The following is a 20,236-nucleotide window of genomic DNA, read 5'->3' as shown; positions in this document are numbered from 1 at the left end:
TATTCAAAACCACCTTCTCCATTAGCATGTTTTCTCAATAAAAACTCCATTTGGTCAGCAAACATTGTTTTGAATAAAATTACACACAGTATAAAATGTAAAATGTGCTTTTTACCAAGAAGCACTTGGAACAAAGCAAGTTTATTTGTCTACATGCCCCTTTCTTCATACAGTTTTTTCTAATAAATAATGTTAAACAGTCTGTCTTTCTTTGTTTCCAAGGAAAATCAATTTAATAAAATTAAAAAGATGAAACAGATTAACTTTGGCTGACTTTGGATTAATGGGAAGCACTTAAACATAGATGGACTGTTTGAAAACTCACCTGTGACTATTTTACTTTCGTGGTTTAAATCTCTGATAACACATGGTCCTGAGCTCCACCTGGATAATGCCCAGGCACGGAGTCAGGGGTAGCATCACTGGATATTGCCCCCAAACAAAACAAACAAACAAAGAGTGCTTCTTCTAGTCAACAAATAAACTTCATGTAGTTCAGTGATATCCTAAAAGAAGCATTATTCTAACAATGCCACAAAAGTCTAGCCACATTTATCGTGATTTAAGCATTTGCCAACTTTTGCAGCAAAGGAAGTCATTTTTTTTTTTCTTTTTGGGTCACACCTGGCGATGCTCAGGGGTTACTCCTGGCTCTGCAACTCAGGAATTACTCCTGGCGGTGCTCGGGGTGGGGACCATATGGGATGCTGGGAATCGAACCCGGTTGGGCCGTGCGCAAGGCAAACGCCCTACCCGCTGTGCAATTGCTCCAGCCCCGGAAAGTCAATTTTTGTAATGTCATAAGTACCTGCTGCTTTACATGGTTTTGAAATATGTATTCAGCTAATTCTGTAGTAGGTAACTATGTAAGTAGCTTCAACAGTATTAAAGCACAGCTAGCTTTCAAGCAGCTGCATATTTCTCAAATACTCACTAACTTTAAAACAACAAGTAGATTAGAGCAAAAACTTATCATTGAGCCAAATGGTAACATGGTTTTCTTAATCCGAAATAGGCCACATAAATGGATGCATGTCAATGAAGAGTTTTATAAGCATATACATGTTAGGATCACCGATACACTTCCAACACACGGTGTGTATATAAATATGAGAATACATGTTAGTCACAAATAAGAATCACACCCTTAAAGCTATTATTTTACTGTCTTACTTGCCAATTTATAGAACAATTAATCAAAAAGTTTTTAATCTCTTGCAAATTTATTGAATTCTGCAACTGAGAACTGTATTACATGAATGATCGGCTTTTGTAATCTTGTTGGAGCTATATGATTTGATTTGTGTATGCATAAACAGCTGCTGCTCACAGCTGTCTGCTGCTATCCTGAAACCAAATCATTCATCTCAGCAGGCAAAACAGTAATTTTTTAAATGTTTCCCCTCCCCTCTACTTTAGAGACCATAAACAGTTCCAAAGTTAATACCTTTTCATAATAAACAATACCATATTCCTTATCATCACACTTGACACATCGAAACTCAACCATCAGGTACATGAAATTGGAGCTTCGTTTTTCACTCTGGAGGAGAAAAAAAGAGCTTTAAGAGAAACTCTTCAACATTCTCTTAAAGGAGCTGCATTTAGTAATGCCTGGTACTATTATGGAACTCAATTTTAAATTTCAAATGCACTATTTTACAGTCTTATTATTTTACTATATAAAGAACTACTGTTTATCTGTAGTACCTACTACTCACTTATAACTCTGTCCTCAAATGTGTATTGCTTTCATCTTTGTTTATTCAGTAGACAGAAATTAATTCTACAAAATCTTCAAGAAATTTGCAGAGAATTGAAAGATAACTATCTTAGATTCAAAAGAAAAGATGTTTTGTACTAACAATTCTAAGGAGAGTGGTATAGATCAAAGTCAAGACTTCAAACTTGCGAAGTATATACTTTCACCACCAAGTTGCCCCATAGCCCATACACTTATAATGATTTTAAGCAAAAAACAGGTCATTCTAAACCACATTAATTACTCTAAAGGAATTAATACAATTTAAAAAGGCCTAAGTGTATGATTAAAGAACAAGATCATTTGAATTTAGGAACATAACCTGTATAAGATTTCTGCAATTAATTAACAGTCTTAAAATATCTTAAAGTCATGTGTAAACTTTAATTAAAATAATTTAAGTTTACTCAAGCCCCACCCCTGTAACCTGACATTTAAAAAAGACAATTTTATAAAAATGTGTCCTCTTAAAAAATAATTATGTTAATGGTGAAGTAAAAATAAAGTCCAAAAGGTTGATCATTCTTAACCCAAAAGTTTTCTAAATGGCTTTAAAACTGTACATATATAATCATAAGGATCTAAAAAGGTCACTGAAAATTTCAGATTGTGAAGCATATTATTGTCTTGTGGTCACCTATTGTTTATCTAATGTTTGTGTGTGTGTGGGTGTGTGTGTGTGTGTTTTCACCCTGCCCTACTCAAGTGAGGAAAGCGCAACAAAGTAAACTCTAAAATTACATTTTCTGCACCCTGGGTTACCATAAATTGAAGAATAGAAAAACATATAAGTTTTAATTAATTTTTTTAATTGTAACTATTACAAAAAGAACTTTAAAAATCAAACTTGTATGCAAGATAAAAACATATTAAGAAAAAATTTGGAAAAAATGTCTAGTATTCATATGGAATACAAATGATGAATGATACTAATCCTTTTTTAATATGAACAATCTCATAATCTTTTATAAGTATTCATTGTAAAATTAATTTCTCTCTCTTTCCACATGAAAAAAAATTCAGAGAACATAAAGTCAGCTGTGCCCAATTACAGTCAGTATAAGTTAAGCCTGACACAAAACGTCTGTCCCTTTTTCCTAATGTCATTAAGAGTTATTTTTGCTTTCTAAATACAGGATATTAGACAAAAACATTTGGTAGTTTAATGTAAGGACTAGAGTGATAGCACAGTGGGTAGGGCATTTGCTTTCAATGCGGCCAACCTGGGTTTGACTACTCCGTCCTTCTTGGAAAGCCCGGCAAGCTTCCGAGAGCATCCCACCCGCAGGGCAGACCCTGGCAAGCTACCCGTGGCATATTCAATATGCCAAAAACAGTAACAACAAGTCTCACAATGGAGACATTACTGATGCCCGTTCAAGCAAATCGATGAACAAAGGGATGACAGTGCTACAGTTTAATGTAAAATAGTTTTTTAATGGTAGAATATTTGGAAAATTTTCACCAAAGCAATCATCAGGACCAACATAAAATCAAGAAATCCATTATTTAAACCACATAATTTAATTATTACTGATACAGAGCTCTCTGTATTATATAAGACAAGCAATGTTTTATTTGTGAATGCTAAAGATGATTTAAGGTAACTGAAATAAAGAGGCAGCACTGCGCTGACAGATTTATCCACTAGCTTCGACTTGCACATTAGCAGCCTTATGGTGAGAGAGACAGAGAGCTACCCGTGGGGCGATCACCGCTGCAAAGGTTTCATTTAAAGGATACTTAGCACACTGATAAAATCCATGACTCACGTCATGGTTCCACACAGTATTGCGAGAAAAGCAGATTTCTGAAGTATTGACATACAGCTACAGGTTCCAACTCCAAATTTGTGAGATACCTGCAAATAGTTCTTCCCGAGAAAACTCTCAATTTGGAAATTTGGAGAAATGGTTTTGAAGTACAAAGAAGGGTCAACCCACCTCGTTTATCATTTCTATTTCTCTAAATGTCAATCTGTCCAGCCAATCTACTTTCACCATGTGTCCTTGTCGATGAGCTTTGGTGAGCTACAGAATAAACATAAAGGAGAAAAATTTAATATAGGTCTTACAGGAAAGGTGGAATAAAAGTGGTAACTAGCATTATTTTTTTATTATATTGTAAGGACTAATGTAAGAGCAAAAATAATAAATAGGAAATACAAGGTACACAAACTTGGGGGGGAATGATCTGTTTATAGACGGCATGATCATCTAAGTAGAATATGAAACAATGACCAAAAAACCCTCTTGAAACTAATAAGCAAACTTGTAAGATTAATAAACAAAAGCTTATTATTTCCCTACATACCAAAAGTAAAGAGTACAATTTGAAACTTCCTTAAAGCATATTTAGTATCCCCCCAGATTAAACTGTCATAACCTAATAAATATACATAAGAAAAAACAATAAAACTCTGATAATTAAATCAAAGTAGCAAAAAATGGATACTCTGTTCATAGATTTAAAAAAAGATTCACTATTCTTAAGTTATCAGTTCTGTAAGTCAGAGAGATACAATAGGGGTTAAGGTGTCGCCTCCATGTTAGATCCTTAGCACCAATATGGTCCCTGAGCACTGTCACGGGTTATTCCTGAGCTCACAGACAGAAAGAGTCCTGTGCACCACGGGGTGAGGACCAAATCATGCCCTTACCCCACCGCCTGCCAACCTGTCAATTCTTCCAACTTGATTTATTAATTCAATGCAATCACAATCAAAATCTTAGCAAGTTTTTTTTCCCCCTCGATAAAACCTCTTTCTAAGGTTTATATTAAAAAGCAAAGGATCCAGAATACTCAATACAATATTTAAAGAGAATAAAATTAGAGGACTGGCACAACCCAATTTCAAGACTCCAATAAAGCTACACTCCCCAAGACTAGTGTGAAGTCACTGAAGAAACTGACAATGGATCAAAAGAACCAAATCCAGAAATAGATCCACATAATATAGAAAACTGGCTTTGATAAAAAAAAGCATAGGTAATGCAACAGAGGAAAGAATCTTTTCAACAACTGATGCTAAAATAACTAGAAAACACATACACACAAAGTCATCAACTCAAACCTTATTACCTCTTGCAAAAATGAATTATAAATGGAATGTATACTTTGTTCAAAATGCCAAACTTTTCTAAAACTCCTTTCTAAAACACCTAACCTTTTCAAAAATGGTGCTTAGGGTGTACAGGGATAACTCCTGACGGGCTTGAGGGACCATATAGGATGCTGGGAATCAAACCAGGTCGGCTGCATGCCAGGCAAGTCTGCCACCCAACATAATACTATCACTTCAGCCCAGACACATGAATGTATTTCACCAGCTTTATTCTTTTTTTTTTTTTTTTTTTGCTTTTTGGGTCACACCTGGCGATGCACAGATGTTATTCCTGGCTCTGCACTCAGGCATCACTCCTGGCGGTGCTTAGGGGACCATATGGGATGCTGGGAATCAAACCCGGGTCGGCCGCGTGCAAGGCAAATGCCCTACCCGCTGTGCTATTGCTCCAGCCCCTCAATAGCTTTATTCTTAATGGCCAAAGCACTGAAGGAAACCACAGACTTTGAGCGATTGTTTAACTACAGGTTCATCAACTCTAGTAAACGCACTGCTCTGGGGTGGCGGCAGGGAACTGCATGATGATGGCAAAAAGTCTATGGGGCCTTTCTGCACTTTGTTGTTCCTTCTGCTGTTCCCTCACCCAGGGGCCTTTCAGCAAACACAGTCATTCCAGCTGACAAGCAAGACACTACATGTCAGCCTGTGTATTTGTGCAATAACTAGGGGACCCTCGGCTCTCTCTCACCGCCTGTGTTCTGTGGTCTCGGGCTGCTTCCCCACCCTGGCCTGCAGCCGCCAACAGACACAAAGGAGGGAACAGGGCCGCCAGGATGGCTGGTGATCAGTTATCATTTATTCCATTCTCCCCACGTGCCAGTTCCAGTCTCACTAAGCCTCCCATTCCAGTCTCACACTGTCCCTCATTCCCATCTCCTCCTGTGCCCCATGCTAGTCTCTCCACGCTCCCACTCGCTCCTGTCTCTGCCCGTCTCTCTCACCAACTCCCCAGCATTGGGGGTAGCACAATCAACTATCAAAAACCATTCCTGATCGCTGGTCAGGCCCAAGGGTGGAAATAATGCCTAGGGGTATTTCTCCTTTCCTTAGTCCAACAATCATTTAATTAACATCTTAACTCTACTTCTTAATATTAGTTATTTTGTATGGACACAGTGAGATACATTAAGCTTGTAGGGTGACTCTCTTGGGAACTTCTCATTATAGATCTCAGACTACAGTGCTCAGGCCAGATTAATCTTTCCTAACCCCAGCAGAGTCATAATCCAGTTGTTACTTCTTGGATCATGACAGAATCTGTTCATGACCATGCTCTTAACTTATAGTTAAGTATAATGGCACTTTGGCAGGCTCATTTTGATGCCAGGGTAGCTCACAGGCTGCCCTGGGTCCATCTAGTCCCTCGTCAGGACCCTGCTTTGGGGATGTTAGGTAGTAAGTGCAACTGAGGCTTAAGTCAAGAGAATAGATGTCCAGGAGTGAATATTATTCAGAATCAATTAACTCCCAAGTTACAAAAGCATAGCATTAACTGTTTTCCTGTGTCTATACAAAAAGGACACTGCTCTGAATTAACTATGCAAAGGACTTAAGGAGAAGAGTAAAGAAAGATTTACAAATTAACAAAGAAGATAAAGGTGATTGTCCAGATGGGGAAGCAGAACACAAAGGAAGAGGTTGCAGGTAAACACAGAGGAATGGGAGTGTCCCAGGAGCACTGTGATAGGAGAAACCCAATAAACCTAAGCCCCCTGTGGCAAGGCAGAAAAGACAAACCAATGTTACCCTACAGCAGCCCATTGTTCCCAAAACTACAAAAACAGAACGGCGGCCTTAATATTTTAGCTTAACATCCATTAACCGTTTCAGATCTTCAAATCATAAAACTTTTAAGACACAGCGAAGAAAATACTAAATAAAAAAAAGTACCAAAAATTTGTGAGATTTTATAAAACTATGTAGTATAATGAAAACTGTAAGCGTTATGATACTTAGCTCCTAATCTAGGCTCTGTTATCTCTTCTAGATGCTGATAGCAACACAGACGCAGATGGGTTGCATCTATTCAAAGAAACTTGTATTAACACTAACCTGTAAACTTCTAGCTTAAACAGAACAAAAGTAAATTTTAACCATTTGTACTTTATTTTGACCTGAAATATAAGTGACTGAGGTCTTTCAAAAGAAAAAAGGAAAGCTGTATTCTGATAAACAGTAAGACAAAACTTGTACAATCAGTTTCAAATTATATGTGAAGAAATAATCCTCACTAGGTTATGGTTACTAGGAAGGAGATTGGCCAAGGATCAATAAAAGTCACTTTTTAAGAAACACAGGCTCTAAAGAATTCCCATTAAGTTAGGGTTCAGTAGACAAGCCCCCCCACTGTCACAGAAAGATAATGTAATTTTTGAGTTCTAACTTCTTTAAGAATTAAACAGCAAGGGATTTAGACACTATTTAAATAAAAGTAAGAAATAACATGCTCAGGAATCTTCTTTACGTACTAAGCACATATTATCAGGTTTACTGCAAATCAGAAATATGTACTTGAGGAAAATATATCAGGTTAGCAGGTGTCCAATATTAGTATCAAGAATAGAATTAAAGTAGGTCAAAGTGCTGCATGGTACACAGAGTAACAACAACAAAAAACAAATTTTAAAGCAGAAATAGCTGGGACAAAACTTCCAAAATCAATACAACTCAGACCATTACTCCATACTCATATTTGTGCTACTTAGGTATATACTTTTTGACAGCTAAGATGATGAACAGGTTATAGAAACTCACATTTAGTTGTTCAATGAATATCGAAATCTATTGAAAAGCCCTCCACATGGAAGGATGATTTAATGGAAAACAAATGTATAAACACTTTGGTACTCTGCTTAAGAGCTGAGAGTACCAGGGGTTGGAGCATTGGGAAGGGAGTGACAGCCAAGAAAAGAACTAATGGGGCTGGAGCAACAGCACAGCAGGTAGGGCATTTGCCTTGCATGCAGATGACCCAGGTTCGATTCCCAGCATCCCATATGGTCCTCCAAGCACCACCAGGAGTAATTCCTGAGTAGCATGAGCCAGGAGTAACCTCTGTGCATCGCTGGGTGCGACCCAAAAAGAAAAAAAAAAGAAGAAAAGAAAAGAACTGAAAGGAAAAGCTGGAGGAAAAATACAATTCGTGCCTATGGTCACCTTTACTTTGTATTTATATACTCTCAACATAAATAATATTTTACTGGATAGCTTTTTTGCTTGTTGTTGTTGTTACTTACTTCTGTCATATGCCTTGCTCTGGAGATATTAGAACACATGAAGTCTGTTCTCAACCCTCACAGAGCTTCAGTAGAATGGGGTAAGCCATTCCCTTGTTACAAGCTGTGTTATTGGGCTGGAGTGATAGCACAGCAGGTAGGGCGTTTGCCTTGCACTTGGCCGACCTGGGTTCGATTCCCAGCATCCCATATGGTCCCCTGAATACCGCCCCGGGGTAATTCCTGAGTGCAGAGCCAGGAGTAAACCCTGAGCATCATCAGGAGTGACCCAAAAAGCAAAAAAAAAGAAGAAGAAGAAGAAGAAAAAAAAGTTGTGTTATTTACAAATGAAAATAAGTAAAAGGAAACTAATAAGCAGTATACCTTAGCGAGGAGGAAGGGGAGGGGGCACAAGGATCTTTAGCCAAGGAACATTTAAGCAGACTCTTGGATAAGGAGTTAAGACAAATAAGATGAAATCTCCCAGTGAAAGGAGATAGCACGTTTCCTAGCATTTCAACAAACTCCAATTAAATCAAATTTTCATCAAGGTGGAGGGTAGACTTGCCTCCTGAACTTAGTGTAACTTAAATGTGAATTCTTTAGAGCCCTGTGTCTCTTAAAAAGAGAATTATTGATCCCTTAGCTGATCTCCTAGAGATTTTTATCCTGACCCTAGTGAGGAGATACTAATTTGTGAATCAGCTTCCTTGAGGTTGATAATCATGGAAAAATCTTCTTTATAGGAGATACTACATTTGGATTTAAAGGGGAGAGGAAAGAGAAAGCACTGAAAAGCTACATACTTCAAGTTTGATCAAGAAATCAGTAGGGAAGAAGAACACAGACATATACACAAACCCAACACATAACTGGGCAGAAATGATTTCTGCTTTGCAAATTTCTTCGGACAGTTTATCCCATATGTGCACGCCTACTATATCTTCACAAAAGACACCAATGTGGAGGTAACAGACAATATCAGAAACATGAGGACCCATATAATACAGCAGGTAGGGTGCTTGCATTGCATCTGAAAGACCAGGTTCTATCCCAGGCACCCCATATGGTCCCCCAAGCCTGCCAAAAGTGACCCCTGAGCACAGGGCCAGCAGTAAGCCCTGAGCACCACAAGTGCCCCAATACAGAAACAGAAGCATGAACAAATTCACATGCAATGAAAGGTACAGTAGCTCTATTAAGAGAGGACTTGACTGCTTGAGAAGTTCATTATTGAGTTGTGAAAAGAGATGAAATGCACACGACAATATAACTGATAACAAATTCAAAGGTATTTTTCTAAACTCTGATTTTGATTTAGGCATCCACAGACATTTTGTGACTAACTTTGAGAATTTATAAGTAAAGGATACAAATAGAGTACATCTTCTAAAAGAACGCAAAAGATATCTTCACTTGAAATCAATAGAAAATTAAGAAAGGATAACAGGTTTTTTTTTTTTTGGGGGGATCACACCCAGCGATGCTCAGAGGTCACTCCTGGCTTAGCGCTCAGGAATTACCCCTGGCCGTGCTCAGGGGACCATATGGGATGCTGGGAATTGAACCCGGGTCGGCCGCGTGCAAGGCAAACGCCCTACGCACTGTGCTATCACTCCAGCCCCAAGGATAAAAGTTGTATAACAGTACTGGACTGAAAACATTTGGAATATCGATTAAGGATTATTGAAACTGTAAAGGGGGGACTGAAAAGGAGGAATGAAAAGTTTAGTTTTTTAGAAGTGTATTTTTAGCTGATTTAACTGTTATTCCTTAAGTCCACTGAACTTCCCACAAGGGTCTGGACGCCTGTCACGGATTGCAAACAGGAGCAATGGGCTGGAGTCCTAAAGGGATAGACAAAACAAGTTTTGCAGGTGCTTACAAAATTAAGCACCAGGATGAGATTTTTCCTAATAAAAGGCTAGTGCTTCTGCTGTGAGGCCGCTGCTCCGGCCTAGAAGGACAGCCTGCCAGCTGGTGTCAACAGACTCCTCCAAATTCTATTTTTTGGCCTCTGGTGGTCTTTTAATCATGACCTCCCCACAGCAAAATGAATTATACAATATGGAATATCCATACTATAGAGAACTATGTAATCTATAAAAATTACGTTGTAGAAGCATCTAAACGACCTGGAACAACTATGAGACACCATTAAGTATAAAAGCAGGCCTCACAAACATACAAAACAATATGATTCCAAAATTATTATCATACATGTTATTAATATATAATTTATTAAAAGCACAATAACTAATATATTGTAGCACTGTAGCACTGTCGTCCCATTGTTCATTGATTTGCTCAAGCGGGCACAGTAACATCTCCATTATGAGACTTGTTGTTACTGTTTTTGGCATGTCGAATACTCCACGGGTAGCTTGTCAGGCTCTGCCATGTGGGCGGGATACTCTCGGCAGCTTGCCAGGCTCTCCGAGAGGGATGGAGGAAACTAATATATTAATAAAAATTATTTGCGGGCATAGGGTTAAAGGTGATTTTATAGTTTTATGCTTTAACAATATCAATTACTAAATATAAAAACTACTTTTGTGGTACTATCGTCCCCGATAGCATAGCAGGTAGGGGGTTTGCCCTACATGTGACTGACCCAGGTTCAATTCCTCTGTCCCTTTTGGAGAGCCCAGCAAGCTGAAACAAATGTTCAAAACTTCTCTTAAAAAATTTACAAAAGTACCAGGCCAATAAAAATGTCTGACAGTGGGGCTGGAACGATAGTACAACGGGTAGGGCATTTGCCTTGCACAAGGAGGACCCGGGTTCAACCAGGGGCATCCCATATGGTCCCCAAGCACCTCCAGGAGTAATTCCTAAGCATTGCTAGGTGTGACCCAAAAAAGAAAAAAAAAAAAAAGAGTCTGATACTACCAAATATGAGACTGTTTTTTTCCCAACATTTTAATACAGGACCTTGTTTATTCAACTGCCTCATAGCTTGTTGTCTCAATTTCCTCAAGTTAATGAACATAAATCAGCTGTAACATTTCCCTAAGCCCTGGTTAGAACTGAGCTAAGCTAGTAAATACCTGCTGAAAGATGTCATTCTTTTTTTGTTTATTTTTCTGTTTTTTGGGGGTCATACTCAGCAATGCACAGGGGTTATTCCTAGCTCCTGCACTCGGGAATTACTTCTGGTGGTGCTCGGGAGACTGTAGGGGATGCTGGGAATTGAACCTGAGTTGGCCAAGTACAAGGCAAACACCCTACCCGTCGTGCTATGACTGCAGCCCCCAGAATGTCATTCTTGGCTAGCAAATACATCTCCATGATGCATACAGGTTGACTCATATGTCTACTAATGATACTTCAACAAACATTAAGATGAGTTCCAATCTTTACCACCATAAATAAGCTACATGGTAATATACAATTTAAGACAAAATGTAGTTGCATATAAGAATTCATTTGAACTAAAATTAAAAAGGGAGATGTATGTGTGTTGGAGAGTCTGCACACATACCTATGTATTAAATCCCAAGGAAGTGTAAAAGGTTTTTCTATCTTCCTGATTAATGAAGTCTTGCTACAAATCTTCAGTTTTGCTTTGAAACTTTACTTGTAAATCTTATTCAGGAAGAATGTATCTGCCTCATAAAAAATTCATTTAGTTATACTTCTTAGAGATTGATCTAGTCTTAAAAGCCTGTTACTTTCTATTTCTTGGGCAAAAACTATAGCTATAAAAACAGACAAGATATTTACAGAACATAAATCAGTATCCTTCAGGGCTCAATTTTACATTGGCAAAACTAACTAAGTTTACTTGCTACCACTGATTTGACGACAACCTAAAAGTTCTGACAGTCTAAGACAACAGTGAGCAAACTAAAGTGAATGATAGGACCATTAATGACTAAGAATAAATTTACAAGCAATTCCCAAACCCATACTTCTATGACACACAGCAAAAAAATAAATAAAAATGGCAATACAGAATCACATCAAATAAGCTATGATTATAAAAGTTATATAGACACACATATCACTTATACCAAAACATGAAGCTAGGAGATATCTCTGATAGGATCAATGACTCACTGAACAAGTTTCATAGCCTAGAATAAGTTTAGCAGCTGTCATAATTTATTCTGTTTATTACTGTCATTTACCAAACATCTGAAGAAGAAAATAAAACAAAACACATTCTCCTGCTCAGCCAAAACTTTACAGACAGGATGTTATTTTTTATTTATTTTTTTCCTTTCTAACAAATTTCTCCTCTAACATATTTGATCACGTTTTCTTCCTCTAAAAGTTAGATCTTTAAAAAGGAAGTTCTAGAAACAGAGACATAAAACAGCAGGTAGGGCACTTGCCTTGCATGCGTTGAACCAGGTTCACTCCCTGGCACCATATTTAGTCCCCAGAGCAAGGCTAGAAGTGATCCCTGAGCACAAGATCAAGAGAAAATCCTGAGCACTGTCAGGTGTGACCAAAAGCAAATGAATAAAGACTAAAAACAGAAGCTTTCTGTGTCTTATTAAATACTACAAACAAAATATAGGAATAGGAATAGAAACAAATAATATAAAAATAATCATGTTTTCTTAGAGAACACTGCTTTTTTTAAATTTTGGACAAATTATAAATATAAAAAACATTGATCCAAATATCTTATGTATACTTATATGCATATAAAATTTAGTAAGTTTAAGTTATACGATTATGGACAATAGATTCACATTCTTAAATTGCCACACCTATCTAATTTACACCATACATACTATCCAAACCATAATTAATATCTTTTCATAAATGAACTGTTTGGAATGTGACAAACTGAAGATTCTCGAGCAACTGCAGCTATAATTAAAGTCATTATAACAATAGAAAAAGGACACCATGTGAAAAGAGTTAATTAAAAACATTCACTTCCCCAAAACTACCCCAACATATATAATAACCAATATCTTGGGGACTATTTACTATAACATTTTTAAAATAACGGATTACATAATTATATAAGAAATGATTATTAATAGGTTTCCTACTAAATAATTCAGGTAAACTAGTTTTACCCATTCATGGAAGTTATTTTACATAACTGCTTCAAGATAGGTGTTTATTCAGAAACCAAAAGCATTTTATCAACTTACTACAAACATAATGGTCTTTGAACTTTTCGTCTCGTAACAGCTAAATTATAATAATGATGATGACATTATCCTGATTCCTATCATTAGCAAAGATAATGGTATCCAATTAAGTGCATTTTATCAGTAAAAAAATACACAAAAAATACACAACTGGTTATTCAATATGCCACTGTAAGTGAGAGCTATAAATCAGGAGTTTTGACTTCTAGTGTATCTACCTGGTTAGGATGTATCTCATTACCACTAAAACACTGCACTGTAGCACTGTCATCCCTTTGGTCATCGATTTGCTTGAGCGTGCACCAGTAACGTCTCCATTGTGAGACTTCTGTTACTGTATTTGGCATATTGAATACGCCACAGGTAGCTTGCCAGGCTCTGCCTTGCAGGCAGGAACCTCTTGGTAGCTTGCCGGACTCTCCGAGAGGGACAGAGTAATTGAACCCGAGTAGGCCACACGAAAGGCAAATACCCTACCCACTGTGCTATCGCTCCAGTCCATTACCATTAAATAATATATAAAATCTTTTATTTGAAAAATCACTCTGACAGAACAGCGAATAAGGCATTCGCCTCGTATGCAGCCCACCTGAGTTCAATCCCTGGCATCCCATACAGAATCAGAAGGTAACCCCTGAAGCATCACCAGTTATGACCCAAAAAGCGAAACAAATCAAAACGAAAAACACCCTTCAATCAAGCAGTAACTTGTCAAAAGCTTGAGCTAAACAAATGAGATTTATTAATAACACTACTCTCAAGTTGCATTTTTTTCTTATTTTTTATTGGCAATTACTTCCTCTCCACCCTTTTAACATGTTTCTGTAAAGTTACGATGACCTGTTTTTATTTCATGTGTTCACGATGGAACTCAAAACTTCACCCACAAGAGGTTTTACCACGATGTGTTTTACCAGGATGTGGCCAAGACCCCTGTGCCCCAGTCACTCCAGGCTTTGTTCACAGGAAAGTTCTCACAGGCGTTGGTCATTGACGATCCTTTTATATTATTCCCCTGAATATCTACCTTCCTCACAGCCACATTTTCTTTTTTCCTAAACTTAATTGGAGTCATACTGACTAGGAGTGAAAAAAAAATTAAGAACCATTCTTTTGTAATTACTTTAGCTGTATTTTAAATTCTTTAAATATAGCACAAGAGGGGGCCAACGCAACAGTAGAGCAGGGAGTGCATCGGCCTTGCACGCGGCTGAACGGGGTTCAATCGCTGACATCCCATAAGGTCCCCCAAGCACCGCCAGGAGTAATTCCTGAGTGCAGAGTTAGGAGTAAACCCTCAGCATCATCGGGAGTGACACACCCCCTACCCAAAAAAATATATGGCACAGGACAAGAACTAAGTTAATACAATGCAAAATGTTTTATTTGGTGGGTAAATATTTAGGCAGATAAAGTAGCATTAAGATAATTTAAAATAGTCTCACTTCTTTCAAAAAATTATGTCGAAAATTTTTACTACTTATATCTCAATTTTTAAAAATTACTTTTACACTTACACTATCACTTTGTCACACCCATGTAATCCTAAAACTGTAATTTCAAGAAAATAAAAGATCTTTGAAGTTTTCCCCAAATGAAAGAAATACCTTGCAAGACTTTCAAGCACCTTTAAACTAGCTCTTTACTATAAAGTCAATCATTTCATGAAGATTAACTTAAATTTCAAAATACCTTGAGTGTGTCCTGTATAGGAGACACAGGTCATATAGATACTAGAACAATTACCTCCCCACAACAAATTAGTAAACTAGCACTCTATATCAGTGTCGTTCAAAAGAACTTTTGTCAGTATTATAGTCCAATATAGTTATTAAGCACTTAAAATGTAGTGATGAACACTGCAAAAAAAAAAATCCTAAAAACTGAGCTTCCATACGATTCAGCACTCCACAGCATATATCCCAACTACTCCAAGGGTCTAAAACTATTATTTCTGAAGACTTATGTTCACTGCAGTGCTATTCACAACAGCCAAGATCTGGGAACAAGCAACATACCCAAGAATAGATACTGAATATATAAATTTATATTATATATACACATGCATTTTATATGATATATACACACATATGCACATATATAAACATATATATTCAATGCATACTATTCAGCTGTAAGAAAAGATAAATTATGCAAATTGCCAAAGCATCGATGGACCTGGAGGGTATCATGCTGAATAAAGACAGTCAGAAGTCGAGGGACAGATAGAGAATGATTCCTCTTATATCACTGTTCATTGATTTGCTCAAGTGGGCACCAATAAGGTCTCCATTTGTCCTAGCCCTGGGATTTTAGCAGCTTCTCTTTACTCGTCCTTTCCAACGGTGCCGCATTGGAGGCTCTTTCATGGACAGGGGAATGAACCCCATCATTGTTACTTTTTTTGGCATATCAAATATGCCACAGGAGCTTGCCAAGCTCTGCTGTGTGGGCAGGATACTCTCAGTAGCTTGCTGGGTTCTGCTGGGTTCTGCTGAGAGAGCTAGACAATAAGAGGTCTTGCAGCCACATGCTTCAGGGAGCTTTGTTTTATAATCTCGGTGTATCTTGGCCGTTGATAGGATGACGTGGTCCCAGGGCAGTTTGTGGGTGTGAGTGCATAGCTACTAGATCTGAGTAGCTATGGGGATCTGAGTGGAAGGGGCCCAGTCCCAATCTGAGCAGGCTTGGAGATCTCACCCCCGGTCCCGCACACCTGGGTTCTTCTGCCGGTTTGTTCCTTCATGCGTGAAGCTCGTCTGAGCATGTGGAGAGTGGCCTTGAGCATGGCTGTGGCTGGGTTCCGGAGGTCTTCGGCTGTCAGGGCTCTGCTCAGGGCAGGGAGGGAAATTCACCCCCCCCCCAAGGGGCCCTGGTGAAGACAGCCAGGCACGGGGGTAGGAGACTCATGTAGAAGACATAAACATAGGGGAGCAACAAATGGCCAAATGCAACAGAACTGGAGACAGAACTGAGAACTATGAACTGAGCTTACCTGTAGAAGTGGGGGAGGGACAAGAGAGGGGAGGATATGACAGGGGTCCCAAGGACAAGGGTGGGCAAAAGCGGTACATTGGTGGCAGGTGTAGTGCTAGAACTGTATAAGCATGAAACCATCATTAACAGTATTGCAAGTTATCATGTCTTATTTAAATGAGGAGGGGAGGTAGGGCTTAGTTATGGGAAAATTTCTAATTTTATTTCATTTTGAACTAAAATTGTTGCATGTGAACTATGGGTATTAGATAATAGAGTTCTTGCTACATTATAACTCCTTAAAATTGACTGGTATAAACCTATTCTCAAGACATGCATTACTACGGGATGAAATCATTATAAATCTACTTTCTTGTGCAATAAACTTGAGGTCTGGACTCTAAATGCAAAGTGACCACATGTATGTACCCAAGAGTCAGCCTAAATCATTCCAACATCCTAACTCACCTGAACTTCATAATGCTTAACTATACACTCTAGTCAACACTACACAGCCAATCTGTGTCAAAGACGCCGCGAAGTATTCTTCGTCGACTCCTTACTTTCTCTTTCTCCTCTTAATCAAATTGACAGAAACTAAAGCACATTCCAAAGGCATCAAGCAGAGCTGCTAAAATGAAAAGGAGACCGTAGAGAAGCATGCTTTTGCACTAACCTTTCATGTCTAAAGACACGGATTCAAGTATAAATCAAACACTAAAGCTTAGCAGTCACATCTAAAAACCCCAGGTGGATATGCATCCTAGTCATAAAACTTTTACAATATGACAAGCGGGAAAACGGAGCAGATGGGAACAATGGGCAAATTTGCTCAAGTAAGGTCCACAGTCATTAAAAGACTAGGTCACAGAAAATGAAGTACAATAAATGCCCCAGAAACCTGCTCTTTCAATATTCTCACAAATCAAACAAAAAAAAAAAAAGCACCATATTTCTGAGAATTAATTAGGGAAACAGGAAAATGGGAAGAGGACAGCCTACTTTAATATATTCATTTATTCCTATTCCCTATGGAAAGTTTAAAAAAACCAAGTTATTAAAAATAAGAACTAAACTGAGGACTATTCAGCTTTGTTTCCTTTTCTCAAACTTATTTCCACATGAAATGAGGCATAGTCACAAATGATGTAGCGTCATTAAGGGAGTAAAAACCAACTAAAATATCTATTTGTAAGGATCTGATTTCCTAAAAATGCCCAACCAAGGAAGCAGAATGCAATAGTTATTAAAAGTTACTCATATTAGTCAGAAAGAGAGACAGACATAGAAAGATTGCACTCATCTATGGTATATAGAATAACAGAGTGGGAGACTATCACCCAAGAACTGTAGAAATAAGTACCAGGAGGTTGACTCCATGGCTTCGAGGCTGGCCTCACGTTCCGGGGAAAGGTCAACTCAGAGAAGCGATCACCAACTACATTGTAGTCGAAGGCCATGTGGGGGAAGGGAGTTGCGGGCTGAATGAGGGCTAGAGACTGAGCACAGCGGCCACTGAACACCTTTATTGCAAACCACAACAGCTAATTAGAGAGAGAGAACAGAAGGGAATGCCTTGCCACAGTGGCAGGGTGGGGTGGGGGGGAGATGGGATTGGGGAGGGTGGGAGGGACGCTGGGTTTACGGGTGGTGGAGAATGGGCACTGGTGAAGGGATGGGTTCCCAAACTTTGTATGAGGGAAGTATAAGCACAAAAGTGTATAAATCTGTAACTGTACCCTCACGGTGATTCTCTAATTAAAAATAAATAAAATTAAAAAAAAAAGTTACTCATATTAGAGTTAGGCTTCAATTTTCGTAGTTGAGTAATAAGTCAGAAAAGAATATTTAGCCCCAACTGAGTCTGAAATTCCTTGCTTAATACTTTACCTAACACCATCTTTCACAGGCCATTTAAATAAGTTCATCGGCATTTCACAGTCCTCTTGTCCCATTATCCCCAGGCACCCAAGATTGCAGCAGTTCTATCACTGAGTACACTTTCTTTCACTGCTGCTTAAAAATTGTCACCACGCATTTATTTAGGCTCATATCGGCCCAATATCTGGCAACTGTGTTTTATTATTAATCTTTACGTATACATTTTTACTCTTAAGACAACTGTCTTCTCGACAATTTAAAACAATCATGGCAAATTTGCTGCCTGGAAAATAAAAGAACAAGATATAAACCATTCAGTTCAAACCACTTACGCTTCATCTACTAGAATACTCACCTCTTTTCTTAAAACAGCAATATAAAAAGTTTTACGTCTAAAATCTGTTCCTTTGTGTGAAAATAAAAACATGGATATGAACAACTTCCAGTTTTTCAAAGTATATTATAACAATAACAATTCTATAATAGTCTGAACAGACTTTTCTTGGGGGCAGGAAGGAGCAGGAGGAGAAACGATGGGTAACGTCCAACGGTGGCCAGGGGCTATTCCTCACTGATATTCAGACTCACCCTGGCAGTGCTCCAGGGACTGAATGTCTCCTCGGGTCAAACAAAAGTTGGCCACAGTTCTTGGATCCAGTGAATAAACTTTTTAATGCATAAAAATGAGGAAGAGGGGGAAGGGGAGCTACTGTGCTATAATTTTCAGAAAAAAAATGCCAAAGTAAACATTTAATGTACGAATAAACAAGAATCTACGAACACACTGTATGGTATATTTAGAAGACTGTAATGGATATCAAAGCAGACTATCTGGCATAAGGTAAGAGGAACAGGCAGGGAAACGTTCAGGACTCAGTCCTGATGAAAGCACACAGTGGGGCCAGATGGTACAGCAGGTGAAACGCTTGCCTTCCAGGTGGTAAACCCAGGTTCAATCCTGACTCCCCATGTGTTCACTTGAGCCCCATCAGGAGTGATCCCTTAGCTAAGAGCGAGGAGTACACCCCGAACACTGCCAGATGTGTTCCCCAAAACAAATAAAATTAAAAAATAAAAAGCACACACTACTCCAACAACAGAAGCATCGTGGAAGGGCACAGCCACAGCACCCAGTCCCGGACAATGCTTCAGACTAGGCATATCCATTGCAGGAGAAAAGAAATGGAATTAACACAACGCATCCAACTGCGAGCTAATAACCATGTCTGCTATGTCAGTATTTGAGAAACAGAATAAGTTACACAGGACTTTATAAATCACCCAATACATTTTATAGGGCCATACATTATTTTCCCTCACTTGAAAAGATGGTCAAATCATTGATTCTTAAAGCAGTGTGACCCTACTTATAGCAGTTTGATTCTACTATCACCTGCTTCCAATTTCACAAAACCTAAGATAACACTGAAAAAGTAAAACCAAAAATATCAAAAACATTCTTAACAAGATCAGGTTCGGAACAGGTTCTGAGACTTTTAACAGTCTATCAACAGCTGTACCTAAGATGAATGAAACTCATCAGCCCAAATGCTAAGACATAAAAAGAGTTTTTAAGAAAGCAGTTCCTGCACAATGTTAGGAACGGGATGCATTTTTCCCCCTAAGAAAAGCAAAGAGTTTTGATGGTTTCTAAGAAACATGAGTTAACATTAACACAAGCTCTCACAGAAGAATAAGTGTTGAGGTTTCCAATCCACTGAGAAGTAAAAAAGACAATTCTATTAGGAGTAAAGATGTTATAAAAGAACTCATCTCCCATTAGCATCATAAAAGATACAGGATGCCAAATTCTCATTAATTTTTAATTCCATTTTAAAGCTTTAAAAACCAATACATAAAAAGCCCTGAAAAAAATAAAAAAGGTTAACCACTCTAGGTAATACAGATAACATGTACATGTTAATACATGTTAAAAACTCTCTCATGAAATAGTAGTATATGAAATGGCATAGTCATTATAGGTGAAGAACTGAGATTGGAGGTACTAAGGGCTCCCTCAAAGGGCTAAAGTACATGCGAGTCATGTGGAGTCCAGGCGTTCCTCTTAACTTCATGAACTGAGCAGGGCTGGGGGTAGCTCTGCTGGTCCCAGCATTGCAGGGGAGGACCAGAAAAACAAACAAACAAACAAAAAAAT

General features: G+C 38.3%; 1 protein-coding gene across 2 annotated transcripts in view; it reads right to left on the bottom strand.

Moving 5' to 3' along the window:
• PIK3C3 (phosphatidylinositol 3-kinase catalytic subunit type 3) overlaps positions 1-20,236 on the bottom strand; it is a 110,214-nt gene that overhangs the window by 74,065 nt on the left and 15,913 nt on the right. For both annotated transcript variants that reach the window (XR_008628620.1, XM_055128244.1), the window contains exons 5-6: positions 3,706-3,792; positions 1,448-1,543 (exon numbers count right to left, since the gene is read on the bottom strand). Coding sequence is in view for 1 of the 2 variants with exons in the window: in XM_055128244.1 (XP_054984219.1) it covers positions 1,448-1,543; positions 3,706-3,792 (183 nt within the window). In the remaining variant the exon portion in view is untranslated. The remainder of the gene's footprint in view (positions 1-1,447; positions 1,544-3,705; positions 3,793-20,236) is intronic.

This window comes from Sorex araneus, chromosome 2 (assembly GCF_027595985.1).
Source record: "Sorex araneus isolate mSorAra2 chromosome 2, mSorAra2.pri, whole genome shotgun sequence".
Lineage (NCBI taxonomy): Eukaryota > Metazoa > Chordata > Mammalia > Eulipotyphla > Soricidae > Sorex > Sorex araneus.
Note: the sequence above shows the minus strand (reverse complement) of the source record. Positions and strands in the feature narration are given on the sequence as shown.